This window comes from Garra rufa, chromosome 9 (assembly GCF_049309525.1).
Source record: "Garra rufa chromosome 9, GarRuf1.0, whole genome shotgun sequence".
In the NCBI taxonomy this organism is placed as follows: Eukaryota; Metazoa; Chordata; class Actinopteri; order Cypriniformes; family Cyprinidae; genus Garra; species Garra rufa.
Window position 1 is genome coordinate 31,523,952 of NC_133369.1, and position 19,929 is coordinate 31,543,880.

General features: G+C 35.2%; 2 protein-coding genes across 4 annotated transcripts in view; both read right to left on the bottom strand.

Moving 5' to 3' along the window:
- Nucleotides 1–333: 333 nt before the first annotated feature.
- On the bottom strand, nucleotides 334–6,090 carry trim109 (tripartite motif containing 109). Its single transcript, XM_073846509.1, has 6 exons — nucleotides 5,644–6,090; nucleotides 4,091–4,186; nucleotides 3,753–3,986; nucleotides 3,088–3,179; nucleotides 2,891–3,006; nucleotides 334–929 (listed from the first exon to the last, which is right to left on the bottom strand). Exons 1-6 carry the CDS (start codon nucleotides 6,088–6,090, stop codon nucleotides 424–426), a joined length of 1,491 nt encoding a protein of 496 aa, XP_073702610.1. The 3' UTR covers nucleotides 334–423.
- A 5,686-nt stretch (nucleotides 6,091–11,776) lies between these two features.
- Nucleotides 11,777–19,929, bottom strand: part of LOC141342257 (histone-lysine N-methyltransferase ASH1L-like) — a 35,177-nt gene continuing 27,024 nt past the window's right edge. For 2 of the 3 annotated variants that reach the window (XM_073846666.1, XM_073846667.1), the window contains exons 12-16: nucleotides 16,800–16,928; nucleotides 16,647–16,701; nucleotides 14,967–15,081; nucleotides 14,334–14,583; nucleotides 11,777–12,944 (exon numbers count right to left, since the gene is read on the bottom strand). In XM_073846666.1, coding sequence (XP_073702767.1) covers nucleotides 14,476–14,583; nucleotides 14,967–15,081; nucleotides 16,647–16,701; nucleotides 16,800–16,928 — 407 coding nt within the window. In that variant the 3' untranslated portion in view covers nucleotides 11,777–12,944; nucleotides 14,334–14,475. Of the gene's footprint in view, nucleotides 12,945–14,333; nucleotides 14,584–14,966; nucleotides 15,082–16,646; nucleotides 16,702–16,799; nucleotides 16,929–19,929 lie in introns of those variants that run through there. The other variant, XM_073846668.1, reaches the window with a different exon arrangement.

The following is a 19,929-nucleotide window of genomic DNA, read 5'->3' on the forward strand; positions in this document are numbered from 1 at the left end:
CATAACAAAAAGTTGAAATTGTGAGAAAGAAAAATAACTTAATTGCTAATAATGATAATTATGGCTTAGTATTTCATAGTTTTGATATAACTTTGAGGTTTTTATCTTACAGTATATAATTATGACTTTTTGACGTCATGTTATAATTATGGTTCACAAAAAATATGATTTTTTCTTATGTAGTGGAAATGGCTCTGAAAGGAAAATTCATGTGGTCTTTTGTGTTCTCAGAAATGAGTGTTTATAGTGTCTGTCACAAATATAAAAAAAAAGAAAAAGAAAAAAGCAAACCACCCACTAACAAACTGAGCAAGTAAATACAGCAGCCAATAACTTTTCTCTCAATTACCTACACCTCAAAAACATTAAATGGACCAGTTCTTCTAACCATCTTACTAAAGTGTCAATTACATCCCGGATGGATCAGTTCCAGGTCACTGTGATTGGATCAGCATTCTTCCCTGCCAGATAAGCTCCTGGAGAAAGGCTGAGGGAGTATGGGATGGGTGAAGGGTATGTGGAGGTGTGCAGTAGAGTCATGTCATCAGCATTATAGAAGCACACCTGACACCTGTCGCAGTCCAGGTACAGCCCTATCCTGCGTGGTTTCACCGTAAGATCCATCTCTGTCACTGTCTCATACTCTTTGATACAGTAGCCTTGGTCATGCTTAAGGTGAAGGCCGATGTCCTTGTTTAAGTTGCTTATACACCCACCATCGAAGCCCACACTCCAGTCTATCTTTGCTCCTACGTCCACCTCCCAATAGTGCTGTCCTGACTGGAAGGTCTTGTGGGTCCTGGCCAGAGGCCTGTAGTCTTTGTGACGCAAGAAAATACCCTTTTTGGATGTGCGGATGACGCTGCGGCCATCAGAGGAGACCCTCAGGTATGGGTCATGACAGTCATGTATGACATTACGATCCGGGACTAAGAAACACAAACCATGAAAGATAAACAGATTAGTTTATCATAATCAAATGTAGGAAATAATTTTGATTTCCTAAAAGTTTTCCAAAGAAATCTCTCTCTGAGGATGCAATTATTTGATCAAAACAATAGTATGTGTGTAATATTAATACAATTTAAAATAACTGTTTATAATGTACTATTAATATATTATACAATGTATTCCTGTGATGACAAAGCTACTTTTTAGCATCATTCCTCCAGTCTTCAGTGTCACATGATCCTTTAGAAATCATTCTAACATGCTGATTTTGACAAAAATCTTTTTTATTACTATTATGTGATATTTTGTTATTATTTATTTTATTATCATGTTTTGTGCTGCATAACATAATGTGGATACAGTAAAAATATTTGTTGAAGGAAATTAATACTTTTATTAAATTGATCAGTTTTCACAGTAACATTTCTAATGTTACAAATATTTCTGTTTCAAATAAATGCTGTGAGTAAAAGCATCTTTTATTCATCAAAGAATTCAGAAGACGTAAGACAGACGAAAATATTAATCAGCAAAAACTTTTTTAACATTGATAATAACCATTTTTAAATCATTATTGATTTTAATAATTGAGCACCTATAATAATGCTGAAAACATGTATCACAGTTCCTCAAAAATATTAGGCAACAAAAACAGATTAGAATATTAGAATGATTTCTGAAGGATCATGTGACACTGAAGACGATTATGAAAATTCAGCTTTGCCTTCACAGGAATAAATTACATCTTAAAAATATTCAAATACAAAATTATTTTAAATCATACTATTATTTCACAATATGACTATTTTTACTGTATATATAGAGTCAAATAATACAGCGTTGGTGAGCATAAGAGACTTTAAAAACATAAAAAAAAACAGTTATTCGATACCTTTGACTGGCAGTGAATTTGCAAACTGATTATTTTCCTGATAGACATTTACAGTTGAAGTCAAAAGTTTACATACACCTTGCAGATTCTGCAACCATTTAATTATTTTACCAAAATAAAAGGGATCATACAAAATGCATGTTATTTTTTATTTAGTACTGACCTGCATAAGACATTTCACATAAAATACATTTACATATATTCCATAAGAGAAAATAATAGTTTTTATTTAATTTATCAAAAATGACTTTACATACACTTGATTCTTAATACTGTGTTGTTACCTGAATGATCCACAGCTTGTTTTTTTGTTTGATTGTTTAGCGATAGCTGTTCATAAGTTCCTTGTTTGTACTGAACATTTATACTGCCCGATGTTCTTCAGAAAAATCCTTCAGGTCCCACAATTTCTTTGGTTTTTCAGAATTTTTGTGTAATTGTGTCCCCATCTTTTCAGACTGAGGACAACTGAGGGACTCATATGCAACTAGAAGGTTCAAACACTCAAAGACCCTGAAGATCAGGGTCAATTTAACCTTTTTTTGTCTTGTCTCGTGTTTTCTGTAGCTTTTGAAGGGCAGTACTAAATAAATAAAAATATATATAAAAAAAACATTAAATTTAGGTAAAATAAGAAAAATGTACACATCTTAATTTCGTTCAAAAGTTTACACCCCCGGTTCTTAATGCATCGTTTTTCCTTCTGAAGCATCAGTGAGCGTTTGAACCTTCTGTAATAGTTGCATACAGTCATTGTTGGAAAGGGTTTAAATACACAAAAAAAATCACAAAAAACAAAGAATTTGTGGGACCTAAAGGATTTTTTTTTTTATAAATTCAACCATTATTTTCTCTTATGGACTAAAATGTAAATGTCTTTTATGTGAAATATCTTATTCAGGTCAGTACTAAATAAAAAATAACATGCATTTTGTATGATCCCTTTTATTTTACTAATTAACATTAAGCAGATTCTGCAAGGTGTATGTAAACTTTTGAACTCGCTGTATATGGTATTGTCTACGTATGAATATCTGATATCCTCACCTGGTTTGATGAAGCCCAGCATCTCCTTCCACACAATAAACTGCAAGTGAGTCTCATGAAGGCCAAGGAACAGAGAATTAGGCGTCAAATTCACCCTTTTCACTGCTGATTTGAACCTACAATGCAGGAGATGAATGTAACTGATGGGATATTTAGTACAGATAATCTTTATCTAAAGTATTACAGTATTGTCCTACTTGGTTGTTTGAGAAGCAATGTCATTATTTTCACAGCAGCTTTCTTTCTCTTTCATCTCTTCGACAAAGTCCAGCCCTTTCTCAGTCCACCACTACAGAAGTAACCAGATAAAGAAAATGGATATAATTTTGAGAACCTATGAATAAAGTGTTACATATACAACAATTATGTACTGAGTTTGTTTTTTCCTACTCCCAGAAAGCAGATTCTTAAACCTGCTTCTTTACTCTGAAAAAAAAAAAAAAGATTCAAAAATAAATTGTGTAAAAAGCATGGTTATTTTTCATAAGAGTGACTAAAGATTGAGTTACATGATACATGATTTATTTTTAAATATTACACATTTTCCATATGCTGGGAACTAAATATATAGTAATTTATAGTTTCTTATTCTTATATATTTGGGCTTGATATTGGGCTTTATAACATTTCATCATTTCTTAGATGTATGTTTAATTAAATTACATTCTTCATAAATTCAACAAAAAATAAAAAGATGTATATATAATTGCTACAAATTTTAAATGAACAATATTTTGGTATCAGAAAAAACATGTATAATTCAATAATTGTATAATTAACAACATTTGTAGTCTACTGCAAATATGTCTATAAGATAGACATAGTTAATTGGACAAACTATGCGGAACGCAAATATCTGAACCTGCAGAAAGCCGTCTGGCTGATCAGTGTCAAAGACTGAGCGTAGAATCCCTTCCTTCTCTCTTCCATCATTCAGCTTCTCTTCTATTTCTGTTCTGTTTCTTTTCATCTTTTCTATCATATCTTTCTCTTCTTTCTCCAGCATTTTCTTCACTTCCTCCTCCTTTTTCCTCAGAAACTGGTGCATCTCCTCAAACTGAGCGGAGATCTGAGTAGAAAGCTGCCGAGACCTTTCCTGAGAAACAAAATATATAACACACAGTAATGAACCCTGCGGCGAGACTCTTTAGATGGATTGTGTGGTCTGTTTTACTCTTTTGTGTGAAGTGTATTTTTCACCTCTGTTTTAGAGATCTCACTCGTCTGTTTCTTGATAAGAGCCTGCAGCTCTTCATTCTCCTTCGACAGGAAACTCAGCGGCTCTAACAATAAATTCTACAACACACAGGACAGTGGGTGTTTGACATGAATATTTTAAGGCAGTGCTCAGTCCTGCTCCTAGAGATCTACATCATAATTCAGAGGAGCAGGATAGAGCACTTCTTATTTTTGGTATTAGATGTACAATTATGGACAATAATATATGAACACTCACAATGATTAAAGGGATAGTTTACAATGTTTACTCACCCTGAAGTTGTTCCAAGTTTCTCTTCTGCTGAACATAAAAAGATATTTTGAATTATATATGATATTTTAATGTTGTTAAGCAAACAGTTTTTGGCCCCTATTGTAATTTTTCATACTATGGAAGTCAAAGGGAACCAACAACATTCTTCAAAATATCTTTTATGTTCAGCATAACAAAGAAACTCATTTAGGTTTGGAACAACTTCATGGTGAGTACATGTTCGGCAAATTTTCACTTCTCTTTTAATGTTTGTTCCTCAGGTTCTGTTGAGGCTGACTTAAAGGGATACACTCTTAAAAATAAAGGTGCTTCACGATGCCATAGAAGAACCTTTTTTGTCTAAATGGATCCATAAAGAACCTTTAACATCTGAAGAACCTTTCGGTGTCACAAAAGGTTCTTTGTGGCGAAAGAAGGTTCTTCAGATTATAAAAAGGTAAGAAAGAAATGATTCTTCAGAGAACCTTTGACTGAATGGTTCTTTGTCAAACCAAAAATGGTTCTTCTATGGCATCGCTTGAAGAACCTTTTCAAGCACCTTTATTTTTAAGAGTGTAGTTCACCCAAAAATGAAAATTCTGTCATTAATTACTCCAATTCCAAACCTTCGTTAATCTTCAGAACAGATATGAAGACAAATTAAGATATTTTTGATCAAATCCGAGACCTTTCTGACCCTGATAGAAATGCAACTGACACATTCAAGGACCAGAAAGGTAGTAAGAACATTGTTAAATAATCCATGTAACATCAGTGCATCAACCGTAATGTTATAAAGTTACAAGAATACTTTTTGTGCACAAAGAAAACAACTTTATTCAACATTATTTTTCTATTTACTATTATTTCTTCTCTTCCTTGTCAGTCTTCTACGCATGTTCACAAAAGTACCATGACGCAGAGTACCGAAGATGAACAAAGGTTTAGATTTGGAACGACATGAGGGTGAGTAATTAATGACAGAATTTTCATTTTTGGATGAACTATATCTTTAAAATGGTAATTAGTCATGATGAAGTAACATGATACTTCAATGTTGAGCAGAAATTACAGTAAAATGGACCTGGTGTCTTTGAGACCCCAAACAAAAACTCTTGTCAGTACATACGTAGCATTAGATACATCTAAAATAGAAACCAAGTCAACTTCTAGGCTTTCGCATTTCTGACCTGGATATGACCTGAAATTTGAGCAGTGTCAAACTCAAAACACAAGGCTTATGAAGGTATCTACAGTTTGTGACGTTTAAGTCCTCACTGACCTTTCTGGGCTCCGCTGCCTCCTCCACAGGTTTGAACGCATGTCCCTGATGTCTCTCACCGTCCCTACAGATGAGACACACCAGCTTCTGATCCGTCTCGCAAAACAGCTTGAGTCTCTCTTGATGATCTGAACACACCAGCTTCTCTGGTTCCTCAAACACTCTTGCGCTTGCTCCACAAGCTGCTCCATTCGTGTCCCTGAGGGCCTGCTGCTCACTCAAGTGTTCCCTCACGGCAGTCACCATATTCCGCAGAACTCGGTTGGACCGGATGTCCCACATGGTATAGGGTCGCCTGCATTCCGGACAGAGTTTCAAGCGACAGCTTTGAGAATGATTGCTGATACATTGTCGGCAGAACGTGTGGTCACACAGCAGGCTCACGGGATCTGTGAAGTCCCCCAAACACACCGAACATTGGATCTGTTTCGACAGCCGAGAATCCATTACAGCTACTTGTTTAAAATACGTCGGTTGACAAAATGCCGCTTGTGTCCCCTAAATGTCCCAAACACTTACTGGCACGGGGGTTTAGAAATGAGGTGTTGTCCCAACAGCTGCAGAGACAAATGACAACACATGTCTATATACCACATGTGCAGGGGCAGGAGAGTGTTTGGGGGCTCTTCCTCTCCCCTTACTTGACTAGCACATGTTTATCTTAGTGTGCTAAATAAAGGGAGCCATATGACTCCTCGCACAGATGAACTTCCCCCTATTAATTGTGCCACTGTCCTCAAACACATTTAAATTACAGTTTGACTGATTTCTACCAATAAGACCTAATTTAGAATAAAACAAATTGTGGCTCATATTAGCAAAGTCATATCTGACCTTCTGTCTAATATGTAGAGAATCAACAGGTGGTTGGATGATCACATGTGCATATAATACAAGCAGGGGCGGACCAGACATAATGTTGCCATCACTATAATTAGTGTCTTAGTTACTGTAATGGTCAGCAGAGGAAACTCCCTGAAATAGTTCTTATAATAATTTTATATTTTAGTATGATGAGGCAAAATTTATTTGTTCAAAAATACAGTATTTATTACTATTATCAATGTTGAAAAACAGTTGTTTCTCCATTTTTTTGTGTGAAAACAGTAATACATTTTTTAGGATTCTTTGATGAATAGAAAGTTCAAAAGGTTAGCATTATTTAAAACAGTTACAGTTTAAAACATACAGTGCCTTGCAAAAATAGCAATTTATGTTGCTGCCTTATGTTAAACTCCTTTAAATTACTTTTTCCCCACATCAGTCTACACTCTATACACCATAATGGCAAAGACAAAAACAGGTTTTTAACATCTTTGCAAATTTATTAAAATTAAAAAATGATTCCATTTCATAAGTATTCATACCCTTATCTGGGACAGTTGACATTTAGCTCAGGGGCCTTCATATCGCTTGTAGATGTTACTACTACAGCTGAAAATGCATTTTAGAGCAAAAACCAAGCCATATGGTAAAAACAAAAATGCCTGTAGAGCTTAGAGACAGTGCTGTATTAAGCCACACAACTGGGGAAGAATTCAGAAATAATTCTGCTGCATTGAAGGTTCACAGAAGCATGTAGTCTCCATTACTCTTAATGGAAGAAGTTTGAAACAACCATAACTCTTCCTAGAACTGGCCTCCTGGTCAAACTGAGCAATTGATGGAGAAGGATCTTGGCTAGAGTGGTGACCAAGAACCTGATGGTCACTCTAGTTGAGCTCCATGAGATGGGAGAAACTTACAGAAGGACAAACATCACTGCAACACTTCACCAATCTGGGCTTTATGATGGTGTGGCAAGACTCAATCGTCTCCTCAGTGAAGACACATGAAAATACACTTGGAATTTGGAAACCAGGCACTTCTCATTATCTGCAGAGTACCATCCCAAATATAAAGTGTGCTGGTAGCAGCCTCATGCTGTAGGGCTGTTTTTCTGTAGCAGGGACTAAGGGACTCATCAGAGTAAAAGAAAAGCTTTCAGACCCTCAGACTAGGCAGAAGGTTCACCTTCCAACAGGACAATGACCCTGAGCACACAGCAAGAGTGGCGTATAGACAACTCTGTGAATGTCCTTGAGTGGCTCAGCCAGATCCTGGGCTTAAACTCAATCAAACATTTCTGGAATAACCTGAAAATGTCTGCCAGACCCTATCCAAGCTGACAGAGTTTGAGAGGTGAAGAGGTAAGGCAAAGAATGGCAGATAATTGCCAAATGTTGATGTGCAAATCTTGTTGCATCGTACCCAAAACGACTTGAGGCTGTAAAGGTGCTTCAGCTATGCAATGTACTTATTTCAGTGTTTTTTTTTTTTTATACATTTATGAAGTTGTGACAGTTCTGTTTTTGCTTTGTCATTATGATGCATGGAGTGTAGATTCATGTGGTAAAAAAGTCATTTAAGACAGTTTAACATAAGTCATCAACATAACAAATCGTAAAAATAATTAAGGGGTATGAATACTTTTGCAAGGCACTGTAAATGTCTTTACTGTCACATATGATCAGGTAAATACATCATGGCTAATTAATTATATTAATTTATAAAAAAAAAAAAAAAAGCTGTGGGGCAGTAACACCGTATCTTATGGACACTTTCGAGAAATGTATGCATATTAAATTCTAATTATAAATATGGAAATGGTTTATTTTATCCTTTGTTTTTAGATCATAATTTTAAACATTCTATCCACCTTAGAAGATGAAGTACTCCAAGGCACTCGTGAAGTAAAAAGCTAAGGGGCTAAATCTTTTTAAAAATTTAAAAGAGTAGATCTACGTGTTTCGGTTCAATCAGCCTTCTTTAGTATTCTGAAGAAGGCTGATTGAACCGAAATGCATACTGTAGATCTAGTTTGATATTTACCTCCAAATATCCAAAGAGCACAGCTGATTACACAGAGAGACCAGTGCAGCATTCTTGGCCTTTTTTGGTTTTGTCTAGATTCTATCCACCTTTTTCTTTAATGCAGAAGTAAGCCCATGGGTAAGACTTTTGGTTTATTACCCGCTAACGTCAGCTAAAATCAGCTACATCAGATATCACAGCTCTATATTTGTGCTAAAACAGAGGTTTAGTTGTGTCCAGGCCCTTCACTGCTGTATCACATGATTAGCACATGATCATGTATATGTAAATGATAATACACAGAAATAATAATACAAATTTTAGGACAAAAAAAAAAGTTCAAAAGACAGATTCTTATTTTTCTTAGTGTCTGAATTATGAACATATTCATTTATAATATAAAACAGTATTAAGGTTGCACAGTATTAAAAACTTTAGTAGTAAGCAATAGTGAATTATCAGAAACAATGGTGAATGTTTACTACATATCTTTGAAAAATTCATCTGTTTGTTGAGCTACAACACGTATCTTTCGCCATTCAATAGTTTGCCACAACTGTCCTCCCCTCCAACCTGAATATGGAAATATTTTTATCACAGTCCTTCACTGATCTACTGAGTTCACAAGATGGCGCTATTATGCAAGTGTAATTCACCTCCAATTCCACGGAAAATGTAGGCAATTCAAGGAAAATCTCATAATCTATAAAGCATTACTCGGTCTTCAGCGCCACGTTATCCTTCAGCCCTTCTGAAAAAAAAAAAAACAGGCTGGTTTTAGCTGGTCATAGCTGGTCAGCAGGCTGGATTTAGAGGGGTTTTGGCCACTTAGCCTGGCCAGGCTGGGAGACCACCAGCTAAAACCAGCCTGACTAGGCTGGGGGACCAGCTAAAACCAGCTACTTCCAGCTTAAACCAATTAAGACCAGCCAACCAGCCTGGTGTTGTTTTTTTAGGATTTGAAAGTGAACTAATCCTTTAAGCTACCAAGATGATGCTTACTAAATTAGGAAAGAAAAAATGTTAAGAAAAAAGGAAAACAAGACTGCTAATCAGGATGCCACTTAAAGGGATAGTTCACCCAAAAGGTGGTGGGTAAAATACACTTTTTTGGAGGGGGCCCCCGGTACAGTTGTCATTCCAGGGGATAAAGATAATGTTATTGGGGTCATTTTTAACCCGCGGACATGAAAAACCACCCGCGGCAACAGTGTTAAAGTAGCCTAATTCCGCAGAAAAAACGCAGACTTGGCAACACTGGCCAGAGCGCGTACACATGTAACGTGCTGGATGCTGAACACATGCTCAGGACAGTTAGACATATCAGAGGTAAAAATGATATAAATGATATAAATACTGTTCAGTTTCTCGGAAAAAAATGATTGTTTCATGTCTTAGGACATCAATGTATCGTCACGAGCCGCAGGGTGTAATTTGGATTTGTCTGTGCATGTTTTTTTTTTACTTTCAAAGGTTTGGTGCCAATCCACTGCCATTATAACTAACAGACTGCAACAGTTTGAGTTAAAAATCTTTGTTTGTGTTCTACTGAAGAAACAAAGTCACCTACATCTTTGATGTCCATGGGGGAAAGCAGATTTTTGGGTGAACTACCTTTAACAAATATCAAGGTAGTTCACCCAAGGTAGGCAACATTTTTGCAGTTCTTTTCATTCAATGAACTTATTTTAAGTTTGATTTTGAGTCGAAATGTTTAGCGAACTCACCTTTGCAAATTCAGATCTGCATTAATATCTAGCAGAGTTGTGGACTCGAGTCACATGACTCGAGAGACTCAGTCCCAAATTTGATGACTTGTGACTTGACATAATCAAAGAAGACTTGCGATTGGACTTAGACTTTGACAGCAATGACTCAAGACTTGACATGGACTTGAACCATGTGACTCGCAATTCTTTATGGCCTACCTTCTAAAAAAACCTCGGAGAGTTCTGATCAATATAGGCTGGTTACTGAAGCGTATGATCACACTGGTATGATTAGCGCAGCTTTTGGCACTGAGCCAGAGAGTGACTAGCTAAGAGAGCGATTGTATTTTTTTATCCACATAATATTTAGGATATTTAATGTTTTAGGGGCCATTCACATGTAAAACACGTGGAAAACGCTAGGCGCACCGCTTTCTCTTTCTTGAGAACAACTTATAATAATAATAAGAAACGCGATGTATATTGAAACAGCAGTAGCCTAATAATTGGCTAAACCTTTCAAATAACTTTTTTTTTCACGTGAAATATGTAGCCTACATATAAAGTTAACTCTATTCTTCCTGTTTACCAGCCACTCACTTTCATGTCTTTAAAGAAATAGACGAATTCACGATAAATGAATGTCTGTGTATTAGCAAGTTATTAAATATTTGACTCAACTGATTCATTAAAATCACTTAATCTTTAACAAATGAAACAGTGGACTTAAAATAAATTATTAATTCAATTAGGCCTATATTTGTTCACAAACAATGATTAATTCCTCAATGAAACACCACTAATTATTATAGCCTATCTTTTCTAATTATACCTACTATAGACTATTATTGACTTTAAATTTACTGTAGTACTTAATACAGAGACACTAATTTGGGCAAACAGCACTAGTGACTTGTTTAGGACTTGAAGCAGAAAGTTGAGGACTTGCAACTCGACTTGGACTTGCCTGTCTTGACTTGGGACTTGTCTTTCTTGACTCGGGAGTTGACTTGAGACTTGAATGCAAAGACTCAAGACTTACTTGTGACTTGCAAAACAATGACTTGGTCCCACTTCTGGTATCTAGTTTTAATATTATTACCACGCCACTCCCTTCTAAAATCCCTTCTAAACCACAATCCTGACACTGCTATCAAGTGAAAAAAATAACTGATAACGCTATAGGCAGGTTGTATTCGCACATTTCGACTTAATCAGATTGTATTCCGTCTTGTTTGTGAAGACCCTGTGAATGTATGACAAACAGTCACACCAGAATCTATTCACCTTGTTATAACAAATGTGATGAAATCAAGTCCACTATGTAAAAAGAGACCTGGAAAGAAACAATTTGACATTGTGACCTGCTTTAGACTTGAATACAGTTGGAGTATAATGTGCTGAGGCCGCAAGGAGAAATAATATTTAATGAATCATATGATGCAATAACCTAACATAGCCTAGGTCCACTGACACAGATTTAATTCTATATAGACAAATCTAAAGTAATAAACATTTGGCTTATGAAGCACTAAAATGTTTATGGACAAATTAAAAGATAAAAATAGATGTGCAGCTCTTCCTCTGGGTTTATTTGCATCTTTGTCTTACCACGAGTAATTGGTTACAACTTTCTTCAAGCACTATTATCTACAAACAATAAAACCTATTAAATCTAAAAAGCACAACGGTCCAAGTATCGACTTACTTTTATGAGTGAACTAGCGTAGCTGGGTTAATTCATTTGTTCTGCTTTTTAATGAGTTTCAACGATTAATTTCTTAGTTCAGCATAGACATAATTTGTTGCATATGTATACACAGCTATTATACATTATTAAGCAATATAAAGTATGCCATGCATAAAGAAGACTATGAAAATCTGATGTTTTACAGACACTGAACGTCCTGTTTCAAATTACTCATGCATCGAGACACCTTAAAAACTATCTATAAAAATATTATTAAAGAATCGATGGAAAACAGATTAATTCCCACAACAATTTAAGACTTTAAATAGTTTCTTGAACCATACTAAAACATAATTTTGCTAAATATACATTATTTACAATACACTGTACAATGGTATAAAATATTTCTGTAAGTCTCAAAGCTATAAAGTTTACTGCTTCAAATCAATGTATTACAAAACAGCACTAGCACAAGACAGCAATGCACAAAGTGGTAGTAAATTCCCTTTAAAATCAAAATTACTGTTTTAAAACGACTATAAACACACTTTTGCTTACATTAAGGCTGTGTTATTGAACCTTTCATGCATTATTGCTTACTTTATAGTTATAACCTTCAACACAAAACACTAAAAAGGCTGTAGAGCACAATTCTGTTCACTCCATTCAAAACTGTTCAGTCAGCGAAGCCTCTTAAGAGTAGTGAAGTCCATTTTCTTGTAGTTATGCTGATGTAGTGTGTTGAATGATTTAAAACAGTCTGTGCATGTTCATTCCTTCAGCCCGAAACAGTTCCCTGCTTCTCATCCAACATGTTTATGTTCAGTCTACGGTGTAACATCTCAAAATGAAAGAAATGCATGTTGTTCGGGTATATGAAATGATCTGGGGTCTCTGATGTTGATTTGTTTTGTCATGTCTCCTCTTTCTTCACTTGACTTTCTTTTCCCTGAGAGAAAGAAAGGCTGAGCTGATTTCAACTAATCATGTTGTCAAGCATCAGCCGTGTCCATGCTCACAAATGGCATTTCCAGGAGTGCTGTCTTAACCTACAGAGGACAAAGAACAGGTAAAATAGTAAGAGAGAGAGCACCGTACCAGCACATTATAATAAAAAAAAACCTTGTAGTGCCAGATTTTCAAATAGTTGTATCTCAGAGTAATATTGTCATATCCTAACAAACCTTACATCAATAGAAAGCATTATTTACTAATGCTTTATTAATATCACAAGTTGTGTTTAGTAACATTATTTAATGCACTGTGAACTAACATGAACAAACAATGAACAACTGTATTTTCATAAGATTAACAAATACTGTAATAAATGTATTGTTTATAGTTCATTCATGTTACTTAATGCATTATCTAACATTTACTAATGGAACCTTATTGTAAAGTGTTACCAAAATTAATATAAATATTGATTAAAAAATATTTGTTGCAGTAATGGTATGCAGGGATATTTAAATTCTGGTCAATATGATAAGCCAATAATTATTTTTATGTTATGGTCAATAATTGCTAACATAACTATTTAAATCTAAATTTTTTTAGAATTCTAAATTAATTAAAAATAAAACATTAAAAAAGGTAATTTATGGCTAATAACTGATAAATGACTAACATTAAAATTCTACACTATTTAAGTCCAAATAAATTCAAAAAGATATTGCTTTATTTTTATACTTATAAATTGATTTAAAATAAAATATTTAAAAAATAATAAATAGAATGATAAATGATTATTATTTAAATTCTACAATTCTGCAGTTTGAATTTAAATAAAATATGTTTTGACATTATAATGTACAGTATGAACATTAATATTTATTTTGATACTTGGCAAAGATTAAATTAGTGTTGTTAAATTATCAGTGTTTTTAAAGATCAAGTTTAATTGAGCATTAATTGACAACAAATGTAATCTAAATGTAAAAATACAGGAAATGACCATACACTAATGGCCAATATATCTAACTTGACTATAAACTTTAACTCTTATAACTAATGTGACTGATAGCTTTAAAGGAATAGTTCACCTGAAAATGAAAATTATGTCTTAATTTACTCACCCTCATGTCATTATTTTAGTTTTTTTTTTTGCACACAAAAAGTACTTCATAGCTTCATAACATTACGGTGGAACCACTGATGTCATATTTTAACAATGTCCTTACTACCTTTCTGGGTCTTGAACGTGTCAGTTGCGTCTATGCAGGGTCAGAAAACTCTTGGATTTCATCAAAAATATCTTAATTTGTGTTCCAAAGATAAACAAAGGTCTTACAGGTTTGCAACGACATGAGGGTGAGTAATAATGACAGAATTTTCATATTGGGTGAACTATCCCTTTAATTTGAACTCTATAAAGTAATTACCAATATGGTACCAATATTTCTAATTGCACAGCTGTGTATAAATGGCAAACCTTTTACCTGTGCAGTGCATCTGTGAGTGCAACATACAGCAGGTCTTTGGTATCGGAGAGCATTATCTGCCTTCTGGAAGGCCCATCATGCCTCTGGGTTTGGTCACAGCAACGCCCTGATAGAGGTTGCTGATGTGGTTTTCTGTCACTCACAGGAAACTGCCGATCTGAGTTAAGGCCTCCTGATGAGCACTATGGTACACGTCCCTCAGCTGCCTCACGTTACGACCCACTGACGACTCGCAACCGTAGTATTTCTGATGGGATTCAAAACATAATGAGAGCATGAAATATTAACACTGCATTTCTAAGTTCTATTTTGCAGAGGCAGAAAATACGATAGGGTTTTCTCAAGAAGCGAGGCATGAGACATTACCATTGTGCCCTGGAGCAAGACACTGACCCTTAGGCTGCTCCAGAGGGACTGTCCTTGTGATATATTCAGGGTGCTGTTCTATGGTAATATTACAGGGAAATACTCTAGATGTGTAGCAATAGAAAACTATTACATCCTTTTTTTAGTGAATATTGTTTAATGGTCAGTCTGAGGTATGACCTAGACAGCTCAAAAGTCAAACCCATGACAGGTGCAGGAACAACATCAAACAGTGTGAGTCCATTAACTTTCAGTGAAACTGACCTCAGCGCAGTGGAACACCTTCAGCATGTCTGAATGAAAGCTGTCCAGACTCTCATAGTGGCCTGAGAAGAGCTGTTTCTGCAACATACTGAGATCGACAGGAGCCGAGCCTGATCTGGAAGAGAAAATACACACAAATGAATTGTCTTTCCCCCAACAAATATAAAAAAATCCATGTCTAGTAGCTTTGAGGTTCATCTATGTGTTTGGTGGCACTGACTGGCAATTTTCTTTTTTCAGTGAACTGTTTCTTTAAAGGGGTCATGAACTGCCTTTGTTTTTCATTTTGTATTGTTCACTGAGGTCAGAGTTTTTTACATCAAAAAACATAATTTAGAAGTAATAGGCTATTTTTTGTCCTGTTTTAAACCCTCCCCCCATCAGAACGCTCTGTTTAAATAGGTGTGGCGGATTGTAGACGCGGAAGTAAACACCCACTGCTATGATTGGCTAACAGTTGTTTATGACTGACAGCCTACATTTTTTTATGGATGGATCGATAGCTGCTGTGATTTAGGTTAAAAACGCATAAATAGTACATATTAAACAATCTCTAATAGCAGACAAAGCAATAGTGACCACACAATAAAAACAATTACTCACACTTGTGTGGTGTTACATTACTGTCGAATTCAATAGTCGGCACATCATCGTCTTTTAGTTTCAATCTTTCTGAAAATCCTGTTGAATTGTGCTTTGTTTGTAAATAAATCTGCAGTAAAATGAGAATAAAGGACTAAGTTCTCACTGACGTGCCACTGTACAGCGTCTTGTTGTCGGAACCATCTTCTATTCTGCGTAGACCTGTATTTGCCCCTTTCGTTGCAGTGCCTTATGAAAGTATTTATACCCCTTAATTTTTTTTCATGTTTTGTTATGTTGCTGCCTTATGTTAAACTGCTTATGTTAAACTGCTTAAATGACTTTTTCTTTGGCTACGAACAGTTTAACATAAGGCAGCAAACATTACAAAACATGAATAAAGTCTGAATACTTTCGCAAGGCACTGTATTTACACTACATGTGAAGATCGGTGGGCAGGGCTAAATGATGTAGAAGCAGGTGATGATCTTCTGTGGAAGTGGTGTTTAGCCACACTATTACATCATAAAGTGTCTAACTTTTAGCAAACTGGCTTGAATATAAGCTGTTTTTAGACTAATGAAAAAAGGTTTAAATTCTGAAACAGTATGTTTTTACAGTACAATGACCTCTTATATGTCAAAAGCAAATTTTGATTTCTATGTTCATGGCCCTTTTAAGACATGGGCGTGTCCAGCGAATGGCCTCCTAAATTCAACTGGCCATGGCAGGTGCCACTCTAAAATTCTAAACTATGATTGGCCCCAATCAGATCCAGACACTAAATAAAACCAGATATCTTTCTTCTGTGTAATAAGTTGACTTTAAAGTTCAAATGTTTGTGCAATTAACATTAATTAATCAATTTAAATAATAGAAAATACAAACAATTGACATCCCTAATTATAATCATCACCACATCATCACTTTAAGAACATTCTGCAATCTGCTGTAGCTGTCAGTAAGAGGAGGTTTTAACTCCCAGTTTCCCTGAATCTCTAATCATCTGGAGACTGTGAAGAGAACAGCAGGAGAGCCACTGAGCAAACAACACTGGTGAGTGGAAAAGCACACACACATACACATATTCGGACAAACCTCTTTCTGGAGCACAGGTTTAGGAGAGGAGCGGCGAGGGTTTGTCCAGATGACCCTAAAAAACCCAAATGACAGAAAAGGGTGATCAGCTGTGCTGGTCTTCACACTGAGCCTTTTGCGACACCTCTCTATTAATAAAATCAACAGACGTACCCTTGTGACTGACAATGACGTCATAGATCCCCTGGAGTGTTTGTGTGAGGTTTTTGCTCTGTACACTTCTCCCCTCCTCATCTCCCTCTCTGTTTTCAGACTGTGGGTTGGAGTGAGTCAGGCGCTGGTCTGTAATGTGCAGAACACACACCGAATATTGTCTTATTACACCTACATGATACACTCCACATTTGAAAAATGTGCAGCCATCGACTCACAGAGTATTCAATGCACATTTAGTAAAGCACTGTAATCTGAAGTCTCTCATTGTCAGTCATCTTTATTTTAAGTGCAATAATCGGAATGCACTTAAATACACTTTTTCCATGAACTCAACGGGACACGGTAGCTTGTACGTGCCAGCTGCGCTAGCCGTTAACCACATGTCCTCTTCTGCCCTTTTGACTAATGCTGAGTGGAAATAGAATTGAGGTGGTTTTGGGAGCTGCTCCAGAGCTACAGCCCACTGAGCGTGAAGGAGGGAGAGGAGAGGAGGAGGAATAGCTGATGCCATGTTCTTCATCAAAAAACTGCCTCAGGTCACAAAAAGCGCTATAAACAGACTGTCCCATTTAATGTAAACGTACTTTGGTAGCACTAGTATAGTATATACGGGTAGGTTGCGGTCAACACAAAATTGTAGAATGTACAATATTAAATCATGCTACATTCCTTCACATATCATTTATTAAAAACTAAACTAACATGGTTTGTTATCTAATGTTGTTACTTGAATACATAACGGCCATCCATCCATTTTCCAAAGATGTTGGCAAGCATTTAGTGCACAGGCAGGGAAACACTGTAGACAGATGGACATGATGCCAAGTTTTATCTATTTGGTTTTCAGTAAATTGTCCCATATTAAGGAAAATCTGGATTGATACTTATTTTTTTCTTCTAAATACTTTGTAACAAGTTCTCTGACGTCTGATCTTAACAGTTGGTGTGACTTGATGTACTACATGTTTCCAGGGTTCGTACAGATGCTGTATAATGAAATTCCAGGACTTGCAAGGACTTTTCAAGCACTACACCTCAAAAAGGCTTATCTTTCTTAGTATTTTTGTCTTGTTTCTAGTCAAAATATCTACAAATTCTAAAATTAAGATGCATTTACTAGATAAGCAAAATGTAAGATATCTAGTCTTGTTTCCAGGGAAAAAAAACCCTAAATTAAGTACAGTTTGCTTAAAATAAGTCAAATTACCTGCCAGTGGGTTATGTAAAATATTTTACTTACCCCACTGACATATAATTTTACACTGCAAAAAAATGATTTTCTTAGATTTTTTGTCTTGTTTCCAGCCAAAATATCTGAAAAATTCTTAAATCAAGAAGGATTTTTCTAGATGAGTAAAAATTATTGTCTTGTTTTTAGAAAAAAATTTTTTTGAAACAAGCAAAATAATTTGGCAGTGGGGTAAGAAAAATAATCTTGTTTTCTGTTTGAAATAATATTTTTTTTCTTACCCTGTTGGCAGATTATTTTGCTTGTTCTAAACAAAAACTCACTTATATTCTAAAAAAGTTTTAAAAAGATAAATAAAGATAAATAAAAATATTCTAATATAGCAAAAATAAAGCAAAGCACGTGCAAAGCATGCAATGATGTCAACTTTAAGAACAAAAAGAGGAAGAGAAATAAAGCACATTACATTTCAAATGGATTGTTATTCTGGCAGCAACAGGAGTGATACCAATTTAAAATATATATTATATACATTTTGTATATCACTTCGGATCAAGACTTGGACAAATCATTCAATTCGCGAAAATGATTCATGAACCAATTCTGAAGTCCCAATCTAAATCAAATAATTTGCAACACACGATTTTGAAGTACGGATCTGAATCCATGATTGGCTTCAAATGATTCCTAATCTCCATAAGTCCTGAACTGAATAATGATCCGAATTCGAAGTTCCGAAGTCAAATGATTCTCAAACCCCGATATTTTATAATGAATGGCTATTTTAATTTGATCTGTTTTTTGCAAGTGAATCGCTTCAAATGAATTATCTAAGTCATGAGTTTGAATCAATCTGTGCGGTTCCAGCCTAAATGACTCACTCAATAGATTTGGTTCATCTGTTCCCCTTTTTGCATCTTTAGCCGTGTTTCACATGAGATTGTCAGTACTACTACTTAGCTCACTATCACTATAATAAGCAGCAAAAACGTGTTTTGTGAATGGTGAAAAAATATGCACTTGAATGGTTTTTTGAATGTGAAAAGATATGTGCTTATTGCAAAAAAACATTGTCTTTCAATATTTCAAGCACTTTTTAAGTACCTCTTTAGGAATATTACTGTTTTCAAGGGTTTTCCAGGCTTTTCAATTTTAAAAAGTCAAATTCAAGTACTTCAAGCACTTTAAGCACCTTGCACGAACCCTTCATTTCACACAGCACCTGTAATTGAACGGTGAAGGGAACCCTGTTGTGAAAAAGAAGTACACTTCAGGATCCTTTAAGAGTAGTAATTACAGAAATAATATAATTTAAAGCAATATACTTAAGTGCAAACTGAATACAATATTTTCTGACACTTAATTGCATGTTAATTTCAATTAAATAAAAAATATATTATATTTTAAATGTATTAAATGTGTTACATTTAACTTCGGAGTGCTTCTTTGACCCACTTAAATAAGACTGTTGTTTGTTTATATGTAATTTCACAATTTAAAATTTCCTGATGATTTACTCACCCCTATGTCATCTAAGATATTCATGTATTTCTTTCTTCAGTCAAAAAGAAATAAGGTTTCTGAGGAAAACATTCCAGAGGTTTTCTCCATATAGTGGACTTCAATGGGGATCAACGAGCTGAAGGTCAAAATTGCAGTTTCAATGCAGCTTCAAAGGGCTCTACACAATCCCAGCCAAGGAATAAGGGTTTTATCTACCAAAACTATCAGTCAGTTTCTAAAAAAATAAAAATGTTTATTCTTTTTAACCACAAATGGTCATCTAGAGCTCTCTGAAGCTGCAATGAAACTGCAATTTGGACCTTCAACACGTCAATCCTCATTGAAGTCCATTATGAAGAGAAATCCTGGAATGCCTTCCTCAAAGACCTTAATTTCTATTAAATTTAATAAAGAAAGACATGCGCATCTTGGATG